The following is a 27,997-nucleotide window of genomic DNA, read 5'->3' on the forward strand; positions in this document are numbered from 1 at the left end:
GATGTGTGATTCTTCCCTTCACCTGAACCCTTACAGGCCATTGCCGGGTTATTCACTGGCCTAATGTCAATACTGAGGGAGAGAGCGGCCGTCGGAGGAGCAATCAGCACACACGCGGTACCTACCGATTAAGTTCACCACCTTATATGGGTGCGGCTCATGGAGCCCCCAAACAATTGTAATAGTAGCATCAAAGATCACGGATCAAAGATCACCATATAAATATGATAGTGAAAAAGTTTGGAATATTGCAAGAATTGCCAAAATGGCACGCAGCAAGGAAATGCTGGAAAAACAGCACCGATAGACTTGCGTGACCCAGGGTTGCCTCAACTCTTTAATTTGGAAAAAAAAAACACCATGTCTGCAACGCGGCACAAAGAGGAGTGCAGCAAAACGAGGTGCGCCTGTAATGTTGGGGCGGCCCCACACTGTGAATGCAAGTAATGCCACTGAATCGAGCAGTTAAAACAGTAACTTTTAGGGCCACCCGGGTGGCTCGGTGGTTGAGCATCCGTCTTTGGCCCAGGGTGTGATCCCGGGGTCCTGGGATGGGGTCCCATGTCGGGCTCCCTGCATGGAGCCTGCTTCTCCCTCTGCCTGTGTCTCTGCCTCTCTCTCTCTCTGTGTCTCTCACGAATGAATAAATAAAAATCTTTTTACAAAATCAAGCCCGCAGTGTGCAGGAAGAGGCGTGCGCCACTTCTGATAGGATGAGGAAGTTTTCGTAAGAGCACTTCCAGTCTGTGACAGGCGGTGCAGGCAGCCCGGGCCAGCCGAGCCCCCGCAGCAGCCTGGGCGGCTGACAGCATGCTCTGGGTGCTCCTGCTGCTCCCACTGCTCCTCCTCCTCCGGCCAGGTAAACGCCGCCGCTGCCTCGCAGCCACCGAGGGCCTCCGGGCTTTGCGCAGCTTGCTCCATCTAAGTCACTTGGGCATACCGTCTGTCTGTCTGTCTGTCTGTCTGTCTCTGCCGAGGGATGGAGGGACCGGGTGGGCCTGAGAAAGTGCCACCTCCTGTCGGTTAGCACAAGACGCTCCCAAGCTCCCTCAGGGATCACGGCTCCACTCGTGTCCGCGTCCACGGGCGGCTCTGCGGGCACAGGGAGGGGAGCTTTTCCTGAGAGCAGACTACCTGGGCCTGGGGTCTGGGGCCAGCGTGCTGTGATGCAGGAGAGTGGCCCCTCCTGCCACTTGGCTCCCGTCTTGCTCTGTAACCTCAGGCAGGTGGCTTATTCTTCTTGAACCTCACGAACCTCAGCGAAAATACTGAACATCCAGGGTTCGGTGGAACCGAAACTTCTGGGCACAGTTCAAACACCAGAAATAGATCTATTAGTTTTTGTTTACTTTGAAAAAAGATCTCTCCCTTCCTCTGATGTAAATCAGGGTCTAGCCAGTCCAGCAGGACTCTCTGTGACCCAGAGAGAGGGGTCCTGGTTCCCCGCAGTCCGTCACATGGAAAGCACGAAGGATGTCGTGCTTGGGGAACCACAGGTGGCTACTGGAGCCAGAGTATAGGATTCAGGGACAGATGGCCCAGGAGACAAGACAGGAAAGCTAGGCCAGAACTAGCTCAGGGTAGCGGATAAAAATAGCTGTCTTCTTTGAGGGTGTGTTCTGTTCCGGGCCCTGGGCCAGGTGCTGCGCACTCTTTACATACATGAGCCTCAGCACAGACCTCTGCGTTTGCACTGTATTGACCCCATTTTAAATGAGGCGCCAAGAGGATTTCAATAACTTGCCCAAATTGCATTAGCCAGCAGGTGGCAAGCTCTTGCAACAGTTCTGAGAAACAGTGACCGCTGACCAAGCACAGCAGTAGCAGAAGACAAAACACAGAAGTGAGAGAGTCACCATAGATGTAGAATGAACTAGATTGACTGGCAACAGCAGTGAGGGGAAAGCATTAATTTTCTAGTTTCTGGGGACACTAGATCAGAGCAGGTGAAAAGTCCTGACCTTGCGGAGTTCACATTGAGGCAGGGAAACAAGATGAATAAGTGAAATGGTCTGTTGCACAAGGATAGGTGACAGATGAGCAGAGCAGGGAAAGAGGGGGTGGAAAGGGCAGGGAACTTTCGGACAGAGTGGCCCAAGGTGACAAAGTTGGGTGACAAAGGGGAGCAGAGGAGGGAGCAGCCATGGAGATGGTGAGCTCAGTTTGGGACCTACTAATTTTAAGACATCAGTGTGCTACCCAGGAGATTTCCGGAGAGCTCCTGGAGATTGAGGACTGCAGGCCGCAGGCTTGGAAGTCCTGGCGCCAACTAATGAACAAAGCCTAGGAGAAAGTGCAAGGAGGACAGAGCCAGGGGCTATAGCGTAACCGCAGAAGGAGGGGGGATTTGTTCTATACTCAAGAGCCGCTCCCTGGCCTGGGGGCGAAGCCCCACATCTTTGCTTCCCTTTTACCTCCGGGCAAAATTCATTTTACCACCATGAAATGAAATATTCAGAATGTCCTCAGGTTACAAATCCCCTGCTCCTCCCCATTTCCATTGCTAGCTGTCACAGAGATCCTGTGAAATAGACACTGTCATTCCCACTTCGGGGAAAGAGGAAAGAAGCCATGTGACACTTCAGTAACTTACTTCGTGTCACACAACTATGGGTTGGGGTGGCACCGCAGGCCGCGGTGCAGAAAAGGAGACGTTTGTGAATGCACTTGCAGTGTTCTGAGCGCAGGATGGGGGCAATGAGTGCCGAGGTTGGAAATCAGGGAGCCTGGCTCCGGGGGTCTGTGCTCATAATCACCCGCTATGCTACTTATTATTACATAAATGGATATATATAACCACACACACATACATATATGTATGTATAAATGTGTGTATATATGTGTGTCTGTGTGTGTATATATATATTTTATATATATTTATAAATATATATATATAAAACTACAAAATGTGTATATATAACTACAAAATGTGTGGCGAGGAAGAAAATCGGCAGGGTACCCTGAAACAAAAAAAAAAAGCAAGGGGATCTGCTTTGAGTGGGGTCAGGTGAGTGCAAAGGTCCTCTGCTGGGAAGAGTTTGAGGAAGGGAAAGAGATCTGCCGTGGCAAGGATATGGCACAAATCAAATCAATTTTGAAAAACAGTATGAAGGAAGATGATTCGTGCCATCCTACCATCTTCCCAGTTGGTCAGACACCATAACTTGCTATTTTTTTTAAAAATTAACTGAGAAGATGAACCATGTTGAGAAATAATCCCAAGAGGTATAACTGAAATCAGGTATCATCATGCCCTGGAGAAAATGAATCGCATTTGTTTCTCCATTGTATCCTCTCTAGATGGGAACTTATCAAACACTAATATGCATTCAAATTACTAGGGAATCTTATGATACTGATTCTAAATGCGGACAAACATTCTGCATTTATTTTTTCAAGATTTTATTTATTCATGAGGGACATGGAGAGAGAGGCAGAGACACAGGCAGAGGGGGGAAGCAGGCTCCCTGCGGGGAACCCTACGTGGGACTCCATCCCGGTACCTGGGGATCATGCCCTGAGCTCAACCACTGAGCCACCCAAGTGCCCCGCATTCTGCGTTTATAATAAGCTCCCTGGTAACGCCAGTGTTGCTCCGTGAACCACACCTTGAGTAGCAAGGTTCTAGATTTCATGGGATTTTAGTCATTTTGGGGTTGAAGGAAGGGAGAAATAAGAACTAATTCTTTGAGTACGTTGGCCAGAAGCAGATGGGGGTATCCTGATGTTGAGGAGAGAAGTGGTTGCAAGTGTAGGCAGAGCCCATACGGGGGAGCTAGCCATGTGATTCTGAGGTCCTGAGTTAAAAATTGGTTTCTGCGGAGACATTGAGACATCGTATCCAATGGCTCCCTTCCCCCGAGCAGTGTCGGCTGCCTCTCTTACCAACCATCCACACCTTCCAAGGTTTACAGTTGCTCCTTATTGTTCACTGCGGCAGGGAGTTGTTTTGCATTTTGACATTATCCTCAAGGACAACTGTGCCTTTCCACCTCTCAGAGTCTGAGGTCTGTCCCCATGTGTCCTCCAGCCTCCCACCCCCAAGGTGGGAATGGAGACCCCTCAGCTGGGTCTCTCCATCTACAGGCAGACTTTCTTTCTTTCATCAAGGTGAAATTCACAAAACTTAAAATAATAACTTTTAAGTATATAATTCAGCGGCACTTAGTACATTCACAATGTTGTGCAACCACCGCTTTTATCGTCGCAAAACAGTTTATCACCCCGAAAGGAGACTCTATGTCTGTGAAGCAGGAATTTCCAATTTTGCCCTTCCCCTGACAACCCGCTGCCCCCTGGCAAGTACTAACTGGATTTTGTTCTGTGGGTTGACCTATTCTGGACATTTCATGTCAGTGAAATGGTACAACATGTGACCTTTGTGTCTGACTTCCTTCACTTAGTATAATGTTTTCAAGGTTCATTCATATTGTGTCACGTATCAGCACTTCACTTCTTACTGTTCCATAATATTCCATTGTATATATGTACCACGTTTGATTTATCCACTCATCTATATAGATGAACACTTGGGTTATTTGTACCTTCTGGTCTTGTAAATGGTGCTGCGATGAAGATTTGTGTGCAAGTATTTGAGTACCTGTTTTCAATTCCAATCCATTCTGGACCACATGATAATTCTATCATGAATCTTTTGGGGAGTCACTAAATAGTTTTCTACAGAGGCTGGTCCAGCTTCCATTCTGACCAGCAAGGTAGGAGGGTTCTAATTTTTCCAGCACTTACCTTATTAATAATTATTTATTTTATTAATTCTTACCGGTATTTCCTTTCCGATGATGATGATGGTTATCATTATCCTGGAGTTGGTATTTAAAATGTTTCTTTTCCTGTGCCAGCAGTTCACTATTTCACTTCTGAAAGATAGAATTCATAATTCGGCAGAAGCTTCTAGGAGTTTCCTGGGTCTAGGAGGTCTCAATGGTGACAAAATCCCTTCTCTAGTTTTGTTCTGCTTCTCATTCTTAAGGGGCGCGGGGCAATGGATCATCTGTAGCTACTTCCTGCTGGATGTGGGCATCATCGTGGGAATCATCGAAGATGCAAACCCTGTTTCTAGCTAGTCCTCAATATGTGGGCCACCGGGCTTAGCCCTGAGCTGTTCATACCCTGTGTGACTACTACCTGTAATTGTATGGCCTCTTGGTCACAAACTGTACCAAACAGTGAAGTACGCAGCTCCAAAAAGTAATGAGTAGCAGGATTATTAGTGACCCCAGGAAAGAAAGAAGATTTGTAGTACTGGGTAGTGCTGTTTGATAGTCGCCCAGACTTAATCAGGAGATCCTCCTCTTTGGTTGAAGGTATGTAGTCAAGCCACCAGATCAAAGATTTTTTTTTTTTTTAATATCGACTTCTACTTCAACTGAGGCATTATTACTCCAGGTACAACAGGAAGTATTAGTTACTCCACAGATCCCCTTCCTCCTGCTAACAGGTAGTCCAAACTGGTCTATTATCTCATACTACATTAACTAAGGAGCCAAGGACAATTTAAAAATTCTTGAGGGCATTGCCTGTATTTCCAGCCAACGTTTCTATTGTGGCAGATTCCTTAGGGTGGCTTCATGATGTACAAAACCTCCCCAAGGGGCAGTTAATCTGATGGCCAACCCAGTGTTGGCCAGAATCAGTCCCAGGACCCTTTTCCCAATGGGAAGATAGAGAATGATTATGTAAGGTAATCCCCATGGGACTCATGAAGCTTACAGTATAGTACCCAGGGAGCTGGGCATCACCAACACACGCATAAGCAACAGCGAGAAGTGGGGAGATAAAAATTCTAGCTGGAGATGAGTCTCTTGGGAGCCTATGATGGGATGATCCACAAATAGAAGCATATCCTGGGGACACACAGGCCCAGTGAGCCTGCACTGAGTTAAACCAGTTAAACAATTCAGGGCCCCAGTTTGGAGATGCCATTGACTGCAGGAGACAAAGGTCCACTCCACAAGACTGTGTAATTGATTGGACCTGTGGTTGCGTTTCCAGGGGCCTGATGACATAAATAGGTACGTCTCCAGCACCCCTTAGATTTGGTCAGTCTTGTCCGTGTCTTACATTGACTTTCCCACGTCCCTGTAGTGTTGTCACATCCCTTCACTGGGCACCAGTGAGCTTCACTTGGAAAGCAATCCTCAGTGAGAGTAACAGTAAGAGGGGCTGTAGAGGAGGGTCTCAGCTCTCTGTGCCTGTTTCAGGGGAACATCCACAGCAGGGCTCTGGCGCTGATGTGCAATTGAGATATTGCACCCCCTCTCCTCCTGGAATCAACAAGAGGGCAAGGGGGCATCTGGATGGCTCAGTTGATTAAACATCTACCTTTGGCTCAGGTCATGATCCTGGAGTCCTGGGATTAAGCCCCACATCCAGCACCTGCTCAGTGGGGAGTCTGCTTCTCCCTCTCCATCTCCCTCTCCTCCTGCTCATGCTCTCCCTTGCTCTCACTCTCTCTCTCTCTGAAAGAAACAAATAAAATCTTAAAAAACAACAACAACAACAACAACAACAAACAAGAGGGGTAAGATTTACATATAGAATTTCTCTATGGGAATGACCCAGCCATACAGCTATGGAAGGAGAATTTTTATTTCATTTTATTAATTAATTTACTTATTTGAGAGAGAGAGACAGGAAGAAAAAGAGAGAGAGTGTGAATGGGAAGGGCAGTGGGAGAGGAAGAGAGAATCTCACGCTGAGCACGGAACCTGACTCAGGGCTCCAACTCACAATCCTGAGATCACAACCTGAGCCAAAACCAAGAGTCGATCACTGAACCGACTGAGCCACCCAGGTGCCCCTGGAAAGAGAATTTTTAAAGGCATTCGGGGAGCCCATAAAAAAACTTACATCAGGGTCACTCTGGATTGGATGGTGTATGAGACATCCAGTTTCAGTGTGTGAGCGTTGGAGACACACCTAACGGCCTTTTAGTTCAGTTCCCTCTGCGATGATTTTACTTAGAATCCCTAGGGAGTTCAGCTCCCAAGGGTGCTCTGCTGTGTGTGTAGCTCAAGATATTCCTAGAACTACTATGACAATAACGATATCGGGCACGTGCTCAGATTAAGGTCTCAAGGGCTGAAACACTCCTTAGCCTCTGGAACCTGGTGAACACGGCAAAGAGGCCTCAAAAACTCTACATTTCATCATGCATTAGCAATGAGCTGTGGCATTTATTACTGGACAGTCACAGAGAAAATGGTTTAACCTCTTCAAGGCAGCAAACAGCAAGACAGGAAACCAGAACAGCGGGGCTAGCCCTGAGTGGACAGAAATCACTTTTCTACTCCGGAGTCAGGCATCCAAGACACTACCCCTTCTAGTTTTAAAGAAGAACACATGACAAACAGTAGGAGGTGGGGCCCTATCCATATTGGGTGTGGTTGATCCTGGGGAGACTCGCTTTTCCAAGCTTGGAGGTACACCCAATGCCCAGGCTTATTGGGTGAAGCCTGATTTCAGTAGGTAGGGGGATGCCAAAGAGCCAAGCGTACTTGCTGAATGCCTGCACCACTTGTTGGAGATGAAGCGTATGCTTAACGGGCAGAGAAACCTCCAGGTCTGGGTGAGGAGGAGCAAGAGCCTTTAGGAATGAGCCTTTTGGTTTAGCCTTTGGGGCAGCTCTTACCCTGATGGGAGCTATCGGTAATAATTTTAGACAGTTTTGCTATGTTTCTGGGCACAACGTCACCAGGGTCTTTTCGGGAGGATTCTTTTAGCTTGTCTTGTCTTTCTAGAGGGCTGAGGTCTCCAGGCACAGAGTGTAGCCTCCAGTTGATGTCCAAATCTCTGGCTACCCCAGAAATGCCTTTTGGTATGAAAGCTGACCCATTATCACTTTGTAGTGACCTCAGTAATCCAAATCAGGGAAATCTCTCTTTATTTTTTAAAAATTTTTTTTCTTTGAGAGAGAGAGAGAGATGGGGGGGGCGTGGAAACAGATGGGGGAGAGAGAGAATCCCAAGTAGGCTCCACGCTCAGTGCAGACCCTGAATCATGACCTGAGCCAAAACCAAGAATCGGACAGCCAACCGACCGAGCCACCCAGGCACCCAGGAGACATCTCTTCTGATAAGGCCTTTGATTTCATTTGCCTTTTCTGTCCTATAGGGAGAGGCCTCCAGCCATCCAGTGAATGTATCTATGATTACCAAGAGGCATTTGAAATCCTCAGGTGCCACTGGCATGACAGTAAAATCCATTTGCCAATCTTCCGCAGGCGGTGTCCCCTCCAATCTGAGTGGCCGCGGCTGAAGGCGGTACCAGGGGCCTGGTTTGTACCTTCTTTGTCTGATAGTAGACACACTGGTTTGCTATTCTTCTAATAATCTCTTTCATCCCTGGAATGTCTATGATCTCTGTTAACCATGGGCATAAAGCTTCTTTGCCATAACGAGTTGAATTATGTGCGCTCCTAGGAACCCCCCAAACAGTTGGCTCGGGTGCCCCGACTTTCCCACTGCTCTTTGTCATCCAGCCTCTAATTAGCAGGGACCCCCGCGAGCCCATTTTTGCTGCCTCTTCTGTTTGATCATGGGAGCAGGTAGGGGTGGACTGATAGAAAGGCAAGGGGGGGATTAGTGGCCGCTGCAACATCTCCGCTGATCTAGAAGGCCTTTCCGTGCCGGAGGGAGCCGAACTACTTCCCTGCATTACCTCTGAATTTCCTTTCTGGTGGCCCCCGGGTGAACGCACCACTGCCACGTCCCGGGGCTCGCACCCTGCTCCCAGCAGCCTGGGGACTTCTCTGCCTATATTTGATTTCCTTAGTTCCAGCATTCAGCAGCGTCTTTCTTTGCAGGGGGCTCCGTGAGCATGGGTTACAGAGGACGTGTCTTCAGGATCAGTGTGAGCAGGCAGCACTTTACCTTGACCCGATTTAAAGCTCAGTTAAGTTTAAGTTTAAGTCTACTGAAAGCTTGCTCGAGTGCTTTATCCCACCCAGACAGGGAGGTCTCAGGTCCCCGAAGCTTATCATAAAGGGGTTTCATGGGACGCCTGGGTGGCTCAGTGGTTGAGCGTCTGCCTTTGGCTCAGGGCGTGATCCCAGGATCTGGGATCAAGTCCCGCGTCAGGCTCCCTGCATGGAGCCTGCATCTCCCTCTGCCTGTGTCTCTGCTCTCTCTCTGTCTCTCATGAAGGAATAAATAAAATCATTAAAAAAAAATAAAAATAAAGAGGTTTCACAATTAGCCCAAAGTTAGGAACATAGATGCAGCAAACCCCAGCCATTCCCAAAAACCCACGCGATTGCTTACAGATCCTTGGTGGGGCTATGGGGCTGGCTGACAGACTGCTTTTTCTTTCTTGGGGAAGGCCTTGTTGCCCCCCTTAGAAATAATGAACCCCAAGCATTTTACAATTCCCTGAGAAATTTGAGTCTTTTCTTTTGATACCTTATATATCCCTTGCTGACTAGGAAAATTTAACATGAATCTAGTATTTTTGTCAGAGTATCCTGAGTGAGGCTGGCTATTGGAACACCATCATACCTGGCACGACAGTACTCTTTTCCTGAGTTAATTCTTTTAAAGCTTGTTCTAGGATTTCTCCAGAGATAGTGGGGATTTTTTTTTTCAATACTTGAGGTAAACCAGTCCAGCAGTATTGCTGTCTTGGGCGGGGCGGGGAGGGGGGGAGGCAAGGTCTTCCCACGCAAAGGGAAATGACTCTTGGGATTCAGAACCTAGTGTGCAGCAGAAAAAGGCCTTCTTTAAATATAACGCAGTGTAATACTTACTATTACTTGGCAAATTGGTTAATAGGATGTATGGATCGGGTGCTACAGGATGTATGTGTCGAGTAGCCTCATTAACAGCTTGGAGGCCTTGAACAAATCTCTTCCTTGCCCCCTGGCTTTTTAAGGGGATACACAACTGGTGTATTGCATGGGGATCTGCACAGCCCGATCAACCCTTGCTCTAAGAATCTATGTGTTACCCAAAAGATCCCTTTTATACTTTCTGGTTTTAAGGGCTGTTGCTTTACCCCAAATCTCTCTGCTTTAATTCCTCCATCACACATGTGGCATTATGGGCATATCCCACTCATCCTTGTGCCAAGACCTCTGGGTTAACCTGGCTGAAAATACTTTGTGGAATCTCTCTTCCTTCAGATACTGGCAGACTGTGTAGTCGAGTCATGAGTCTAGGTCCCCAGTACCTGGACACGTGGATCTCTATCCTGTCCTGCTCCCAACTGATAAAGCCTCCCAATCTGGATAAAATGTCTCATCCTAAAAGATGAACAAGACATTCTGGTGCAAAAAAAAATAGATACTTTAGTCCTTTCGATCCTATGGTCAGCATCTCCAGAAATATTTTAGTTTCTCCTCCTCCTGACACTCCTTTTATGTTACATTTTATGTTAAAAAGGCTACCCTTTTGGGTGTTCGACAGGGAGAAAGTGGCTCCAGTATTGAGCAAAAATTCAACCCACTCCCCTCCACTGCTAAGGTCACCCAGGGCTCCTCATGGGAAATGAGGATCTGATTACCCGAAGCTGGCTGGGGAACCCTATCACCCGATCACATCCCATCTTCGCTCAGGGGCAGCTGGGATGATTCGGTTTTGCCCATCCTCCTTTTGGGGGCGGTGTGAGCAATCCTGTTTCCATTGCCCTTCCTGTTTACAGTATGCACACTGACAGTAACCCAACTTGTCAGCGGCCTCTTGGTCCCACGGGTGGGGGGGCGGGGAGGGCGGGGACACACCCACAACATCTTCCTTCCTGACCCTGGGTTACCTTGAGTGGCCTGGAGAACCACTCCCAGAAGGCAGTCTCCTTTCCGCTTTCTTGTCCCGCCAACTCCCCCCACCCCCACCCCCCATTGAACACCCCAAAGATCTTCTGCTAGCTGAGTGGAGTCAGTGTCAGGACCTATGGCCAATTTTTGACGTTTTCTATGGATTTCTGGAGCACTTTGAGATATGAACTCAGTATTAACTGAGACAACTTTGGCTGCCTTGGGCCATGAGGTCCCTATCTGTATGCCTTCTCAGACCATTCTGCAGCTCGAGAAGGTTGGTGGCTTTTCATTTGACCCTGTGAATCTCCCTCAAGTTGGACGAGTTTATAGGAGATCTACTTACTTCTTGCATAGCTCTTGAAAGTAGGCTCCAGAAAAGTCTTATAAACCCTCTCCTTGGTCTACAGAGTTAGGATCCCACTGAGGGTCAGTTCCTGGCACTTCCTCTTCACTCTGTCTTCACTCATGACCCAGGCTGATAGTCCCTTTCAGACCCTTCTCTGACTTTTGCCATCACCAGAGACTTTTCTTCTGCCTTCAGAAGGGTGGTTAGGAAAGCTTGGGTGTCCACCCAGACTGGACTGTGATAGACAACATGCAGGAAATTTATGAATTCAACCAGACCAGCCCATAGTCCCCTGGGGTGCCTTCCAGGGGTCTGATGTTGAAAAGAGGACATGCACGTAGATGAGATGTCTGTCGCCATTAGGTACCTGTCTTAAAGGGAGTATTCCAGCCTCAGGCTTGAAGTGGGTCCCTAATCTAGTAGTACCTTAATCCTGGTAATGGAGAAGACATCAGGGACTGCTTGGGGGGTGTTAATGAGAAACTGGGGGTTAGCCCCGATGGGGTTGGAGGAATTGTGGTCTGGGTGTCACTAAGGATCTGGGTACCTGGGAAATAAGGCAGAGGTTTATTACGCCTTAATGGCTGACTTGGAAATGTAAAAGTGATTTGAGGTGAGTGCTTGCTAGCTTTATGTCCTCTGACTTAAAAGAATAGTTCCTCATCAGATGGAGTTTTTTTTTTTTAAGATTTTGTTTATTTATTTGAGAGAGAAAGACAGAGATAACGACCCTTTACTGTACAAATGCCTTTTCTTTTGGTATAGCCCCAGTAGTTTAAATGTACTTTTGTTTGCCTTGTCAAAGGGTTAGGAAAATATTTCTATGGCTGATGTCAAAGAGATTACCGCTTCTATTTTCTTCTAGGAATTTTATGGTTTCAGGTCTCACATTTAGGTCTTTAATCCATTTTGAGTTTATTTTTGTGTGTGGTGTAAGAAAGTGGCCCAGTTTCATTGTTTGGCATATAGTCTAGTTTTCCCAAAATCATTTGTTGAAGAGACTGTCTTTTCCCTCATCGTATATTCTTGCCTCCTTTGTGGAAAATTAATTGACTATATAACTGTGGTTTTCTTTCTGGGCTCTCTAGTCTGTTCCATTGATCTATGTGTCTATTTTGTGCCAGTGCCATGCTGTTTCGATTACTACAGCTTTGTGGTATATCTTTAAGTCTGAAATTGTGATTCCTCCAGCTTTGTTCCTCTTTTTCAAGCTTGCTTTGGCTATTTGGGGTTTTTTTGTGGTTCCGTACAAATTCTAGGGTTTCTTGTTCTAATCTTTGAAAACACTGTTGATAGCATCTCTCTTTTGATAGAGACTGCATTAAATGTGTAGATAAGCAGGCTCCTTTTACTGGGGTCTGGGATGAATATTCAGAGAGGGAGGTCCTCATCATCGCATGGAACGGGCAGACATATGGTTGCACATGCACATTCAGAAAACATGCCTATATGTACATTGTATGTTATGCTAATGAGCCTTATGCTCCCCCAGGGCAGGGATCTTAACATTATGATGAATCTGAGGCAACTGTTAGGCACTTTATGAGTCATTTGCCCAGGCATGTCCTGGGGGGATGGTGGGAGGGTCCTACTCAAAATATTTCTTTTCTGGTTCCAGTGATTCTTTAGTTAGTTTCTAAAAGATAAAACTGATAGCTAGCAGTAGCTTTGAGGAATCTCTTGAGTTGAGGGGTTCTCACTGGTGACCAAATCACATCCCCTAGGCCCTGAAGCAGCTCTCCTGATCTTCTTTGTCCTAAGCTAAGTGCCTCAAGCCTTTTTCTTTTTTCTTTCTTTAAACCTTCAGGAGCCTCCACCTTCTCCTTCCCCCGCTTTGTCTCTTCTTCTGTCGCAGACTCCCTTCTCCTCCCTCTGTACCAAAGCAGACTCCCCACAGATGTAAGCAAAGAGATATTTGAGCCCATCCTGGAAGGATATATGGGAGCTCACCAGGTAGAAAAGGCAAGAAAGGGCATTTCTGGCAAAGGAAACAACAGAGCAGTGAAAGAGCAGGGCATTCTTGGAAGAATCGCAAATAAAGGTGCTAAGGGTACTTCTTGTTTTTATTCAAAACCTTGCTACCATGTTGTCTCCTTTGTGAAGTGTTCCCTGACAAGCCCCAACAATTCCGGCCCCTGATGCTCACTCCTTTGTGTCTCATAGAGCACACAACTACACTGATTCAACATTTATCGAGCTAGAAATTGTGCTAAGTGTTAGGGATACAGAAATAATAAGCATAATCCCTATCGTCAATATTCTGGAATTGAGAGGAAGCAATCTCATAATTAAAACAAAAAGAAAGAAGGAGTTGGTGTTAAGTGCACCAGGAACAAGACAAGGCAGAGGTCAGCCCCATCTGAGCTCAAGGGCTAGCTCACTGCACCGAAACTACAACCTTACCTGTCAGGCTCTTCTTCCACATGGTGAGCCCAGAGGACCCATTTCCTATTCATATTCCCCATCCTTAGCCTTGAAGTTGGTTCATAAAAGGGACTTAATACATATGATCTGAATGCCGTGGTATCTAAGACTTCACTCACTGAACTAGCCTAGAACTAAGCAAATGGTAGAAAGGATGACTTGTTAAATGAATAATTGCAATCTATAAAAAAACAAAGGAGACTTCAAAGAATGTGCTAGGCAGGGAGGCAATAGTTCCTGGGGAGTCCTTGGGCCCCAGGGTATGTGCAGAACCCTTACAAAAGAGAAATTCCTTAATATCCTGGACAGAGAACCTCCAAGAGAAAGGATGGAGTTTCCTCATCAAATACTCATTGGATAAAAAGTATGCGCCTATACAAACACTGTTCAAGAGTGATCATACAATAGAAAAGACACAAAAATTTTTGCTCTCATGGAGCTTGCATTCTAGTGGAAGGGAGAGAGAATATTAAAAAAAAAAGAAAATACAAATATAAAGTATGCTAGATGATTAGCATTACAGAGAAAAATAAACTCAAAGGCAGCTGAATGTACAAGGATGGGAATGCAGGCTGGGGCAGCCACTCTGGAAACCAGTATGGAGGCTCCTCAAAAAGTTAAAAATAGAGCTACTCTATGACCCGGCAATTGCACTACTAGGTATTTATCCAAAAGATACAAACATAGTGATTCAAAGGGGCACCTGCAGGCCAATGTTTATAGCAGCAGTGTCCACAGTAGCCAAACTGTGGAAAGAGCCCCGATATCCACCAACAGATGAATCGATAACAAAGATGTGGTACATATATACAATGGAATACTACTCAGCCATCAAAAAGAATGAAATCTTGCCATTTGCAACAATGTGGATGGAACAAGAGGGTATTCTGCTAAGGGAAATAAGTCAGTCGGGAAAAGGCAAATACCATAGATTTCATTCACATGTGGAATTTAAGAAACAAAACATGAACATAGGGGAAGGAAGGAAAAATAAAATAAGATAAAAATAGAGAGGGAGACAAATCATAAAAGACTTTTACCTCTCAGTAACAAACTGAGGGTCTCTGGAGGGCAGGTGGGTGGAGGATGGGGTAATTGAGTGATGGGCATTAAGGAGGACACTTGATTGAATGGGCGGGCACTGGGCATTATATGGAACTGATGAATCACTAAGTTCTACCCCTGAAACAATAATATGGTAACTAAATTGAATTTAAATTTTTTAAAAAGGCAGTTGAATGTATAAGAGTGAGGGCTGGGGCCCTCTTTGAGAGGGAATGTGTGCATTAAATACCTTTTGGAGTTTGTTTTTTAAGTGAGCTACCGCACACCTGGGAGAAGTGCTTCCAGACAGAGGGCACTGCTAGTGTACAAGCCCTAGGCTATTCAAAAAATAACCAGGCCGGCATAGTTTGAGCAAAATGAACCAGTCTGGGGACAGTGATAGGAAATTAGGTCAAAGAGATCAAAATAAGCAAATCATTTTGATCCTTATAGGCCATTGTAACTCTTTTGGTTTGATTTGAGTTTTGTTTTTGTTCCAACATTTTTATCTGAAATATAACACACAGCAACTTTCTCCATAGTTTGGCTACTGTGGACACTGCTGCTATAAACATTGGCGTGCAGGTGCCCCTTTGAATCACTATGTTTGTATCCTTTGGATAAATACCCAGTAGTGTAATTGCTGGGTCATAGGGTCACTCTATTTTTGACTTTTTGAGGAGCCTTCCCACTGTTTTCCAGAGTGGCTGCGCCAGCTTGCATTCCCACCAGCGGTATTGGATTCCCCTTTCTCCACATCCTCGCCAACATCTGTTGTTTCCTGACTTGTTAATTTTAGCCACTCTGACAGATGTGAAGTGGTATCTCTTTGTGGTTTTGACTTGTACTTCCCTGACACCACGTGATTTTGAGCATTTCTTCATGTCTGTTGGCCATGTGTAGGTCTTCTTTTGAGAAATGTCTGTTCATGTCTTCTGCCCATTTCTTGACTGGGTTATTTGGTTTTTGGGTGTTGAGTTTCATAAGTTCTTTATAGATTTTGGTTACTAGCCCTTTATCTGATAAGACACTTGCAGATATCTTCTCCCATTCTGTAGGTTGCCTTTTAGTTTTGTTGACTGTTTCCTTTGCTGTGCAAAAGCTTTTTATCTTGATGAAGTCCCAATAGTTCATTTTTGCTTTTATTTCCCTTGCCTTTGAAGATGTGTCTACCAAGAAGTTGCTGTGGCCATGGTTGAAGAGGTTGCTATCTATGTTCTCTTCTAGGATTTTGATGGATTCCTGTCTTACATTTAGGTCTTTCATCCATTTTGAGTTTCTTTTTGTGTATGGTGTAAGAAAATGGTTCAGTTTCATTCTTCTGCAAGATGTCCACCAACAGATGAGTGGATGAAGAAGATGTGGTGTATATACAGTGTAATATTACCCAGCCAACAAAAAACAATGAAATCTTGCCATTTACAACAACATGGATGAAACTAGACGGTATTATGCTAAGTGAAATAAGTCAATCAGAGAAAGACAATTATCATATGATTTCATTCTTGTGGGAAATTTGAGAAACAAAACAGATGATCATAGGGGAGGGGAAGGAAAAATAAAATAGGACAAAATCAGAGAGGGAGACAAACCATGAGACTCTTAACTCTAGGGAACAAACTGAGGGTTGCTGGAGGGGAGGGGAGTCGGGGGGTGGGATAACTGGGTGATGAGCATTAAGGAGGACACTTGATGTAATGAGCCCTGGGTGTTATACTGATGAATCACTAAACTCTACCTCTGAAACTAGTAATACACTATATGTTAATTAATTGAATTTAAATTTTTAAAAAGAAAAGAAATATAACACACAATAAGAAAACTGTACAAATCCTAAGTGTGAACTCAATCAATTATCATAAAATGAGTAAATCTGTGTATCCAGGCACAGGTCAAGGAATAGAACATTAGCAGCACCCCAGAATTCCCTGTTTATGCTTCTTCCTACCTACCCTCTCCCTCCTCCTCAAAGGTAACCACTGTCCTGACTTCTAGCAGCAGATTTGTTTTGCCTGTTTTAAAACTTTCAATAAATGGAACCAGTAATAAAAATTAAAAGCAAATTAAATCTTTGCTCAAGATTTTGCTTGTGATATTCATCCATGTGGTTCCTGGAGGGTACAAGGGTTAAAACGACAAATAAGGTCACATTAAACTCCTGATGGGAAAGACGGGGTACAGAGGATAACTGCTGCCAGTGTCCCTGTGCCTAGCATCCACATGACAATCCAGGAAGGAGAAAGGAAACATGAGCTCACCCAGGAGCTGAGCATCAGGCTCTCAAAAGATATTTCCTCCCAGCTCAGATCCTCTCCTAAGAAGTAAGAGATACGAAGAGGGTTGGGGCCATGATTGCATTTATTTCTTCACTGATTCACTCAAACCTTTCCAGGTCCTACTTCATGTTAGGCACAATACTGAGATACAAAGAAAATTAAGGCATGGTCAGTTAGACAAACGACTAAACAGGACTATAAAATAGTGTGGTAAATGCTAAGTTTCTGCCAAAGATGCTAAGGAAGCATCGTCTTTAAGAATCGTTATGACTATTTCACCTCTTTTTGCTCAAACATTAATAGCTCCGATATAGACTCATGAGATTATGGCCATTATCTGTTTCTTTGAAATTATGTTTATTACTTTTTTTAAGTTGATTTATTTATTTTAGATATATAGAGAGAGACCGTGTGTGAGCAGGGGGAGGGGCAAAGGGAGAGAATCCTCAAGCAGACTGCCTGCTGAGCACAGAGCTGAGATAATGATCTGAGCCAAAATCAACAGTCAGACACTCATCCAAATGAACCTCCCAAGTGCCCCTTATAGTTACTGTTTTTATATCGATCAGTTTTATCCCCTCAGTTGGGCTAAAGTCATTTTGAGAATAGGAAAGATGTCTTCTGGTATCGCAAAAAGAGCACAAGGGAGCTGAAGTCAAAATAGTTGGGTTTGAATCCTGACTCTTGTTCTTTATTTGTACAAGGCTGGGAGAATGAATTAAATTCTCTATGTCTCAGTTCCTTTATCTATAAATGGAGATAGTAGCATCCATCCTAACTGCCTCCCAGAATTATATCAGCATCAAAAGAAATAATGAATAAGAAGAGCTGTAAATTCTTATTATCAGTCCAGTCCTCTAAACCCCACAATCCTACTTCTTTGGACATAGTAGGTAATCAGTAAGTATTAAGCTTTCATTAAACTTCATAAGCAAAGACTTGTGGTTTTGGAGCCAGTGCCAGGGAGCGGATGCAGTTTCCTGTCCCTGTCATACCCAGAGAACTCAGACGCTGGAATCAGATATTGTGGCCATGACCTAGGAGTGACTGGCCACTGTGAGAGGGTGGACTGAGCCAGAACCATCTGAACCACCTGCCTATTATCCAAGAATGCCATACATTTTTGGGGGGGTGATTGTCCGCTTCAAAACTTCTCCTAACCCCTGTCTCTCTTCCTCATATCTCTGGGCTTTGGTATCAGCAGGCTCTAACAGGCAGGCAGTTAGGGGAAAGGGTGCGGGTGGAAGGGAATGGGGAGAAGGGGTGGTGATAGCAGCTTCCCCTCTGTGCTTACAGGGAACACAGCTTCACAAGACAGCTCAAACCCACAGACGATGAATGGGATTCTGGGAGAGTCGGTAACTCTTTCCCCGAAGCTTCCTGTAGGGGAAGATATTCAGTCCATCACCTGGATTCACAGAGGAAGATCTCTCATCATCATAATGCCAAAAGTTGAACAGTTCTTAGTGACTGATCCAAAATGGAAACATCGACTGCAATCCTTGGGGAACTACTCCTTACGACTCAGCAACCTGACAATGGAAGACGCAGGACTTTACTGTGCCCAGATAACCATACCAACATCTTCAGAGCTTTCCTGTTATACTCTGAAGATCTTCAGTGAGTCAAAGTGTGGGGTTTAATTGTGTATGGACTGAAAGGTATCATGTATGTCAGATCCTATGTGAGAGCAAGTATACACTGTAGCCTAGTGGTGAAGAGGATGGGATTTGCACTCAGACTGAGGTCTGGCAGTAAGACACATCAATGGCGTTGCTCAGCCAGGTAGTGACAGAGTGGAGATGAAGACCTACATCTTGTGACTCCTGGCCCCAAATCACATCACTCTCATACACCAAAATAGTCCCTCTCGGGGTACCTGGGTGGCTCGCTTAGTTGAGTGTCTACCTTAGGCCTGGGTCGTGATCCTGGGGTCGTAGGATGGAGCCCCACGTGGGGGGGGTCCCTGCTCAGTGGGGAGCCTGCTTCTCCCCCTCCCTCTGCCTGCTGCTCCCCCTACTTGTGTTCTCTCTCTTTCTCTCTCTCTCTGTGTGTCAAATAAATAAATAAAATATTTAAAAAATAAAAACAGATAATAAAATAGTCCCTCTCGACTAGACGTGTAATGGAAGTAACAGACGTGACTAACTATGACTCTATTACCTTGAGCATTACGTGTATCTGTAGTATAATCTTCACAGCAGCTCCATGAGGCAGGCAATACCCTTATCCCTGAGGCTTCCAGTCAGTTCCAGCAACCTGCCTACAGTCATGGAGACAGTAAGCGGGAGAGCACCTGGCATGATACCTCCCTTTACACAAAAGCCAGTCTGACCCCATGGAGTGATCGGTGTACAGAACAGTGGTCTACCTAGAAAGTGCTCTATAAGGACGAGCTGATAATAAGAAAGATCCTTTCTATCAAGGTTATTTAATTTGTGACAATATGGCTCATGACGTCCACATAAGATTGTAGAAACTATGAGACAGCTTGTGATTCAGTATTAGGAAAAAAAATCCTTCTAGCAATCAGTGATGTTCAGAGATACCATGAATGGCTTTAAAATAATCTATACTTAGTAGAAATGTTGTCCAGAAGATTCAAGCACTCAACTGCCAACTTTAAACGCCACCAAGATTCTGTAATTCTTATCTGCTCCAGAACCCATGGCACCTAAAATTCACCCAGAGTCCTTTGGGTTAAGACATGGAATCCAAAAAAGCACTTTAGTTAAAATAAAATATCACCACAAATAGGTTACATGTGAACCTTTAGAATCCCCTGGATATTTAGCAGATGTACCATGTTAGATTGGTCATAGTTATGTCCCTGAATGAATAAGACACAGAACAGGTAAATGTAACGGGAAAGAGAGATTGTCTAGAAAGGTCTGCCATGGGGGTTCCAACCAAAGGGGCAAAAATCACGCTGGGGCAGTGCATCAGTTTCCTGAGGTTGCCAAAAGAAAACACCACAAATTTGGTGGCTTAACAAAACAGAAATTTTATTCTCTCACAATTCCAGAGGCCAAAAGTCCAAAATCAAGGTGTGGGCGGTGCCACAGTCCCTCGGAAGGCTCTATAAGGCAATCTGTTGTGTCTTCCCGCTTCTGGGTGCTGTAGTCATTCCTTGGTGTTTGCTGGCCTGTGGCTGCATCACACCAGTCTCGCCTCCTCCTTTCCCTGTGTTGTCCTCTTTTCTCTGCTTTCCTCTTACAAAGGCCCTTTCCACTGGATTTAGGGCCCACCAGATAATCCAGAATCATCTCCTCATCTCACTTAAGTACATCTACAAAGACCTTTTTCCAAATAAGATTCTGGGAATTGGGACACGGAGATATCTTTTGGCAGAGGGGTAGGGGGTGTCATGATTCAACCCACTACAGGCAGAGTCACTCTGGGTGACCAGGATCATCAAGGCAGAGCTAGGACCCCAGAGAGAAGAGAAACACCCAGTAGAAAGTCTGAGAATAGACCCCATGTCAGGCTCCATCATACTTGTTGAGATAATGTTCCTCTGCCACTATTCAGAAGACCAAGCACGACTTCTTCTGCAATCACCATACTCCCCAGGTTCAATGCCAACCTCTTCTCAGGCCTTATAGCATCAGGAGTGCCAGGATACAGGGGTGAGTTAGACATGGAGTCGTCACTGAGTAGATAGCATCTGAGCCAAGACCTGTTGGAGGTGAGGGAGTGAGCCATGCATATTTGAATGACAAGCCATCCAGCATAGGCTCCAAGAACACCAAGGAAGTCAAACACCAAGGAGCAGAGTGAGGGAGAGAGTAACAGGAAACAAGGTCAGTAAAGAAATAGAGGCACATCAGGTAAGACTCTGAGAGCCGTCCCAGGGACTTTGGCTTCTACTCTGTGAGGCTGAGAATCATCAGAGGGTTTTGTAGAGTGGGAGTATGATTTGACTTACTTGCTTAAAGGATCACTCTGGCTGCTCCGTTCAGGGGACAGCGGTGGAAGCCAATGTACTAACCAGGCCACTGTGGCAATCCAAGCACGCCGTGCTGCTGCTTTGCACCAGGGTGGTAGCAGCAGACGTAAGGAGAAGGGGTTGGACCTGGATGTATTTTAGAAGGAAAGCCACCAAGATATCCTGAAGTGGTACAAGATGAAGAGGTGACTAAGGGATGGCTCCGGGGCTCTTGGCCTGAGTGACTGGAAAGGTGATTATCAACTAGGATGCAGAAAGCTACAGACTGAGTAGGCTTTGGAGAGAAAAACAGGAATCCTTTTGAACATGTTGAGTTTGAGACACACGTTATGTCCAAGTGGAAAAGTCACATAAGCAGTTTTATATTTATTATGTGGAAAAAGGTAACAAGATAGATTTTTGAGGTCACCCATGGACACAGGTTGCAGGAAATGTGGTCTTCATGCCAAATGGTTGCCATTTGCTGTTCTAGGCACTGTCTCATTTAATCCTCACAATTCCCTAAGAAATTGAGATTATTGCTCGGTTTTCCAGATCAGGAAACCCAAGCTTGGAGAGATTAAAAACCTATCCGTGGTCATGTAACCCGTAAGTGACAAAGCCATGACTCTCACCGAGATCTTCCTAACTCCAAATTCAACACTTGCCATTACACGAAATCTGTCAAAATATGTCCCACTTCCTACTCCATTAACTAAGCTTAGAACATTCCTCAGTATTTTCCCACCAGATGGTTGGAGTCATTCAGTTCTTTATTGGGCCACCGTTACCCTCAGGCCAAGTCCAGATCAGTGACCTTTCCGTACCGCCTGCCACCACCCCATCGATTCACGGCCGCTAACATCCTAATAGCCAATGCTTTCTGGTCTCTGCTCTCAGAAATTCCTACAGCAGATGCTTCCTCACATGCCTGAATATATTGTACTTCTTTGCTCCCTAGAGTTACTTGCTTGCTCATTCACTTTCACTTCTTGCCCTAGTTTTTAGGTTCTCAACGTTGCCCTTTCTGTCGTGCCGACATTCCACATCAGTCTCTTTTCATCATCGGAGCCAGCATCAGATACAGTGAGGACCAGGATTCCCGCAGATTTGTGAGAAATACAGTTCCTAAAGGACATGGAGCTTTTATCTTCCACCCCAGCTAGGGAGTTCTGATGGTGGAGAAAACAGGGCTCTCCAGTCTGGTCTACTGGTTTCTGCCCTGGCTAGGGTCGAGTTGGCCCTCGACTGAATCCCCAAATGTCTTCACACAAGGCCAGTGTCCAGGGCTAGAAAGGACCCCAGGAATAAACTGGGGCCCAGAAAGGAAACTGAGCAGCCCAGAATCATCTAACTAGTTGGTGGCTACCCTGGTGTGTCCCTTCCCACTTCTCCCTCTGGCTACTTCGTCTCACGCTGATGCCCCTCCTCATTTGGTCACCCCAGACCCTGGTGCCATCGATGAGTCGATTTACAGACCATAACATACGGTGGAGCGCTGGGTGGAACACGGAAACATTCTGTGTCGGGAAGGGTATTTTTCACAGAGGCCTGAACCAAGCCATCTGGACTTAGTTTGGGTCTTTTCTCTGCACACAGGACGACTGAGTGTCTTAAATATTACTGTGCACCCTGGGCTGTCCAAGACCGGGACCTGCGAGGTCCACCTGGCCTGCTCTGTGGAGAACTCACATGACGCTCTATTAAAGTGGCACGGAGCAGGGAACACGTCTATATATGAAGCCAACCTCACCATCTCCTGGGACCCCAGGAATCCCAGTGAACAAAAGTACACTTGTGTGGCTGAAAATATTGTCAGCAGCACATCCTCCTCTGTCTCCATCCAGAGTCTCTGCAAAGGTAACAGTCTGTCTCAGGTCCCTCTGGGAGCCTTGAGCAGCTGTGGGGTGTGGCGTGTCCTTCCTGCCCAAGGTAATTCCCCACAACAGTGGCCCAGTGGGAAGTGGCCCGAACGCTGCAGGGAGAGGACAGAGACTCCTGCAGCTCTGTACCTCTCACTACCTCCAGAGGCCTCTCCTCCCTCCCTCCCCCTCCCCCTCCCTCCAACCCACTCAGAGCCCAGGAGCAAAGTCCTTGGGAAGTCAGAACTGCCCCGCTCCAAGCCCCGCCCCCCCCCCCCACCCACACCGTGGCTCTACCAGGCTCCAGCCTGCCTGCCACATGGACTCCCACTCCCAGAAGGGCTGCCCAGACCCAGAGCTCAGCCAACCCCCATAGGGGGCCTAGAAGAGGCTCAGTGGAGGTTCTGAAGGAAATACTCTCTGTGTCTCAAGTGCAACTTCTTTTTTCTTTTTTCAGGTTTTTTGAATCAGAAAAATCAACATCTTGATACCATATGGATTATAGTTGTGGCTATTTTGATGTTTACAGTCATCCTTGTGGGATTATTTGTTTGGAGGAAAAAAGGTTGTTTGTGTAGGACAGGTAAAGGGAGGGAGGATTGTCTGTGGAGACAACCCCTGGGATGTGGCCACACATCTACTAATTTCCCAAGGGAGGTGGGTCCTACCGGAAAATGCGCAACCAAGCCTCAAGGCCTGGCTGCCCTTCTCCTTCAGGCGCCCCCTCCACCACATCCCCTAGAGAGACACCTGTGGGCGTGGGATAGGGTGTGGGAGCCTGTCTCACTACACTCACAAATGTCAATTTCCCGGATTTTATTTTTCAGGCATCTTTCATTTCTCTACTCAGCAAACCCAGAGTGCTGGTGAGCTTGCAGACTCTTACTTCCCAACCATAAAACAGATGGGGAGAACCTAATTTGGGAGGAAAGGGGCTGGTCAGAGGGCTGGATAATGACAGTGGAGGGAGTCAGAATGTCATTACTCAGATGGGCCAGATGGTGCCAGAGGAGATGACCTGTAACTATGCGTGTCTGTCCCCTCTGGGACCTAAAGAGTCCCTTACAAGCATGCAAACCAGTCACTCACCCAGTTTCTTGGAGTCGGATTAGGGTCATTCCCCACCCTGCTGATGAGAAACCAGGTGCCAGTGGAAGGTTCCTGGCCTGTCCGTTATCAACCAACAAGTCCAGGGCAGGGATAGAGTTAGAGCATCAAAGCTCCAAAGACAAACTGCCCGACTCCGTCACTCTTTCAGCCAGGCTGTGAAGGTTGAGTAGACCCAGTCCAAAAAGAAAGAAACAGGAACACAGCCTCTGGACTCAGATTGGCCATGAGTCTCATTTCATGGGTGAGAGATATATGACATCACATGGAGAGGACGAACATGAGGTTCAGAGTCAGAAGGAGGCATCTGAGCTCCTGTTGCGTCACTTCGTGTTTGATTTTGCACCAAATTAATTGAACTTTCTGAACCTCCAGGTTTTCATCTGTAACATAAATAGAATAGACTAGAATAATCTAGAGTATAATCATCCATGGTATAATTGTCTGTAGTATAATCATTTATAATATAATCTGAGAGGTTTAATAACATTATATGCGTGACATGAGCTGGCTCCATTCAGTTTGCCAACGAGGTTCCCTAGTCCTTGTGTAAGCAGTGTTATTTGGTCCCTCTGGGAGGGACCTGGCCCACATGTGAATCCAGGGGGAGACTGAAGCTTTAGGATACCTCAAGGCCATATTCCCCCAAGCAATGAGATCAGAAATAGAGCACATGGCTGAGAAGGTTCTGGTTCAACCCAGAACTTCAAAGACTGTCAAAAATGAATGAACTCTAAGAAAGGGCATTGTCTTGAATAACTTTGCCTCTTTGCAGCCAAAAAGTGCCCTCGTGTAGGCAAAGGTCCCAGGAGAGCAGGACACTGACTGTGCCTTCCTATGTTAACAGCAGCGACCATAAGGAACTTAGATTATGTCTCCTTCTCTCCAGGGAACACCATGTATGCTTGTGTCACTCATCCAAACAGGGTGAGTCCTTTGAGCTGTATACTCCATCATTGGTATGATTTTTATGGTCTTTGCTTGCTTGCACACTTGTCACCACAATGACGATGTACGTGGGACCTAGCTAGCCTCCAGGCCTCTCGTCCCATGGTGCGTTTGCGCATATGGTGCTTTACATGGTCCTCTAACTGCGTGTTGCATCAGTGAGTCTTGTCCCTTTTCAGCTTAATTACAAGCTGCCTGGAGTGAAAAGTATATGGTCCTCTCTCTTTCCTGAAGCACACTGCTCGGTAAATACTTGCTGAATGGATCAGAATTCAATTACGTCTGAGAGTTTCCAGAGCAGACAATTCTGAAGCAGGGGTTTTCTCGCCCTGGATGTAGTGGAAATAGGGGAACTCAGAGGTCTCTCAAGAGGGGAAGTGGGGCAAGGATTTGCAACAGTAGAAGACAGTAAAGGCGTGAAGAGCCTCCAACCCTTTCCTCCCGTCTGCAACACAACAGATGGCCTTGGTCAGCCACCAGGAACTCCTCTGCCACACCTCAGCAAGTTTCCACCACTCCCAAAGTAAAGCACCTGCAGGTGGACATTTCTAAATAACACCATACATCTTCTGAGAAGCAAGCCAAGATAACTCAGCATTCGCCAACTGATCGGTGCAGTGATCCAGCGAGAAATCTGAGATTCCCCAAGGACATGTCCCCCCACACAGCCCCTCAGTTATTTACAGGATAGGCTCCCTGAAGGGGGGGACGAGAAGGGCATTCTCACTGGTTCAGATGTTTCTATTGCCTTTCCAACTCCCTCTTGAAGACAAGATGAATCAGCAAACCAATGAATTCCAGTGAATTTGCTAACTTCTTCTTTAGCAAAAATTGTACTTTGGAGAGTTCCGGGTGTTCTGATAATACCCTAAATATTCCTTAATTGGTTTTAAATGTCAAAACTTAGGGGCACAGGGGACTTTTCCTGTTATCGCTGTGCTTTGTTTTCCAAGCAGAGCCGTTCTTAGGTCCGGGTGTTCCTCCTACTTATCAGTTGTCCGGGCTTGAGGAGAACCCAGTGACATGATGACCCGGCAGTTTGAGTCATAGGGACAAACTGGAGCAAGCAATACTCCAGTCAGAGCTAGTAAGATCTAAGACAAAAGACGCAATGCTTCTGTACCACTTCTGGTATGGAAGTCAGCTCTTAGGACGGGGGAAGGTAGAGCTGGATGCAGGAAAGCATGCTTCCTTTTCTTCACACCAGCTGCCAACAAGGCCGCCCTTCTGTCCCTTTCTGGCTCTTGAGCCACTGGTTTGCTGGGGTGTCGTGCTTCTGTGTGGGCCTCAGGAAGTGTCACTAAACCTTCTCAGGTTTGAGAGCTAGGGGTGTTTGGTCTCCAGCTCCTCTTGCTGCACAGTCTCTAGCCTTTTCTTCCTGAAGAACTTTCACATCATCCCCCTGTGCCGCCTTGTCTTCCCTGGGAACATATCTATGTGTGGATACCTGTTCGTCGGTGTGAACTAAATGCGTATGATTATTTTTTACAGCAAACGAATACCCCAACACCTGGACAAAGTGGTGGTCTCTCCACCATTTACTCCACAGTTCATCAGTCCAAAGAGGTAAGCCCACTACTTAAGTCCCCTGTCCTCACATCTTAGCTCCCTCCCCAGACTTGTAACTTTACAAATAAAGTCAAAGTAAAGGGGCCATTCTGTAGATACACAAATACCAGCAGGATATAGGAAGTCTCAGGACATCACCAAAATATACCCAAGAAGTTACCTTGTATTTTAGGATCACCTCCCATAACTGAGTTTTCAACATACTTGAACTTAGATTTTTTTTAATTCAATTTTTAATTTAACTTTGCCTTAGCTCTCAAGCCAGTTAGTGCTCCCCAGACCTGCTCTATAGCCATGAGAGGTACCCTGAGGCTCCGGTCCCTACTAACCTGCTTCATTTTCCTCTTCTTTCCATTAGAGTAAAACTATTCATTCAGGGAAAGCTCCCCTTGACAACATCATCTAAATTGCTGAGAGGTCTCGAAAGGAACTCAGGAATGACGCAGCTTCTCCTGATCCCAGGGGAGAGAACACAGCTTGGTTTCTGGCTGTCAACAAAATTCGAATATTTAGGATTATCTCTTCCAATTCCTCTGACCAGAACCTGCTCAAGTACATCAAACATCTAAGGAATAACATCATTTCCAGAGTGTGATCCAAATTACATCTCCTAATCTGCTCCAGGGCAAAACATGCTTCCATAAACAAGTCTGGACATTGACTTTCTCCTTGGCAACTGATGGAAATGTGCTTGACAGAGAGTTATAATTTAGAGGACAACCACTCCTCTCCTTTTACGAAGCAGCAGGATTGTGATTCACTAGGAGAGAGCACAGCGTGTTGGTTACCTAGGTTGTCTCTGGAATTGGATGGGCCTGTTCCCAAATCTTCACGTGTCATTTACTAGACATACCTCCTGGGACATGTTCTGGAACCTCCTGAGCTCTGGTCTCCTAACCTGGAAAATGGGAATCCGCCTGGTACTCAAACCAGGAACCGCAGTTAGCCCTTACATCAGCTGTTCTATCAGCACACCCTTTGGACTCTACCTCCAAATATATATCTTAGACCAAACCACTTCTCTCCAAACCTTTAACCTCCACCCCATATCAACCCACCATCATCTCCAACCCAAATACTACAGTAAGCTCAAAACAGATTTCCCCAGTTTTTGCTCTTACTTCCCTTTGATCCTCTCTCTACGAGACAGCCAGAGTTATGTTTTTAATATAAATCAGATCCTTCACTTGTCTACTTAAAACTGACCCTGCAAGACTTGCCAGGCACTTAGAAAGAAACTGAGTCTCCATGGCTCTGGGTGGCCCATCTGCAGCCTCAGCCATCAGCTCTCCCCACATCCCCCTCTCTGATCTGGCTTCTCTGATTCTCTTTCAGCCCCTCCAGCAGAGGAGATAGTTTACTCACATCTGCCTCAAGACCCTTCTTTGCCTGCCTGGCTCCTTCTTACTCTACAGGTCTCAGTGCATATATGTCAACCTCCAAGAAAGACCTCAGACCACTGTCACTGAAGTGGATGCCCGTTTCTCTGCTACATCTTCCATGTCGTCTATCTTATGCCATTAAATATTTATTTTTATTTAATGTCTGTTTCTCCTACTCTACTGTATGTGCTCCGGGAGCAAGGACCGTGACGATTTTATCCTTGTAGCCTGAGCACCTAGCACAGTATCCAGCACATAGAAAATGTTCAACGAATACTTTTTTAATAAATAAAGCAATATGTGCTGCAGTTTTGTGGGAATTAAAGACAACGTGCTTACA

At 45.9% G+C, this 27,997-nt stretch overlaps 1 protein-coding gene across 8 annotated transcripts; it reads left to right on the forward strand.

Moving 5' to 3' along the window:
- Window positions 1-721: 721 nt before the first annotated feature.
- On the forward strand, window positions 722-27,997 carry SLAMF6 (SLAM family member 6). 8 transcript variants are annotated; one of them, XM_038586332.1, is made up of 8 exons: window positions 722-859; window positions 18,158-18,481; window positions 22,389-22,721; window positions 23,109-23,234; window positions 23,479-23,517; window positions 24,606-24,685; window positions 26,198-26,272; window positions 26,634-27,997. In XM_038586332.1, the coding sequence occupies exons 1-8, from the start codon at window positions 811-813 to the stop codon at window positions 26,679-26,681; spliced, it is 1,074 nt and encodes a 357-aa protein (XP_038442260.1). In that variant the 5' UTR covers window positions 722-810; the 3' UTR covers window positions 26,682-27,997. The 8 variants fall into 8 exon arrangements, with proteins under 8 accessions (XP_038442260.1, XP_038442262.1, XP_038442261.1 ...); XM_038586334.1 differs by having other exon boundaries at window positions 24,648-24,685; XM_038586333.1 differs by having other exon boundaries at window positions 23,109-23,216.

The sequence above is a fragment of the Canis lupus genome, chromosome 38 (genome assembly GCF_011100685.1).
Source record: "Canis lupus familiaris isolate Mischka breed German Shepherd chromosome 38, alternate assembly UU_Cfam_GSD_1.0, whole genome shotgun sequence".
Lineage (NCBI taxonomy): Eukaryota > Metazoa > Chordata > Mammalia > Carnivora > Canidae > Canis > Canis lupus.

Bases quoted from the DNA above. Each gene is read 5' to 3' on its own strand.
- SLAMF6 (XM_038586332.1), top strand. From the start codon at position 811: ATGCTCTGGGTGCTCCTGCTGCTCCCACTGCTCCTCCTCCTCCGGCCA. The intron at 18,482-22,388 runs GTGAGTCAAAGT...CTCTGCACACAG, and splicing joins TTATACTCTGAAGATCTTCA to GACGACTGAGTGTCTTAAAT. The intron at 22,722-23,108 runs GTAATTCCCCAC...TTCTTTTTTCAG, and splicing joins GCGTGTCCTTCCTGCCCAAG to GTTTTTTGAATCAGAAAAAT.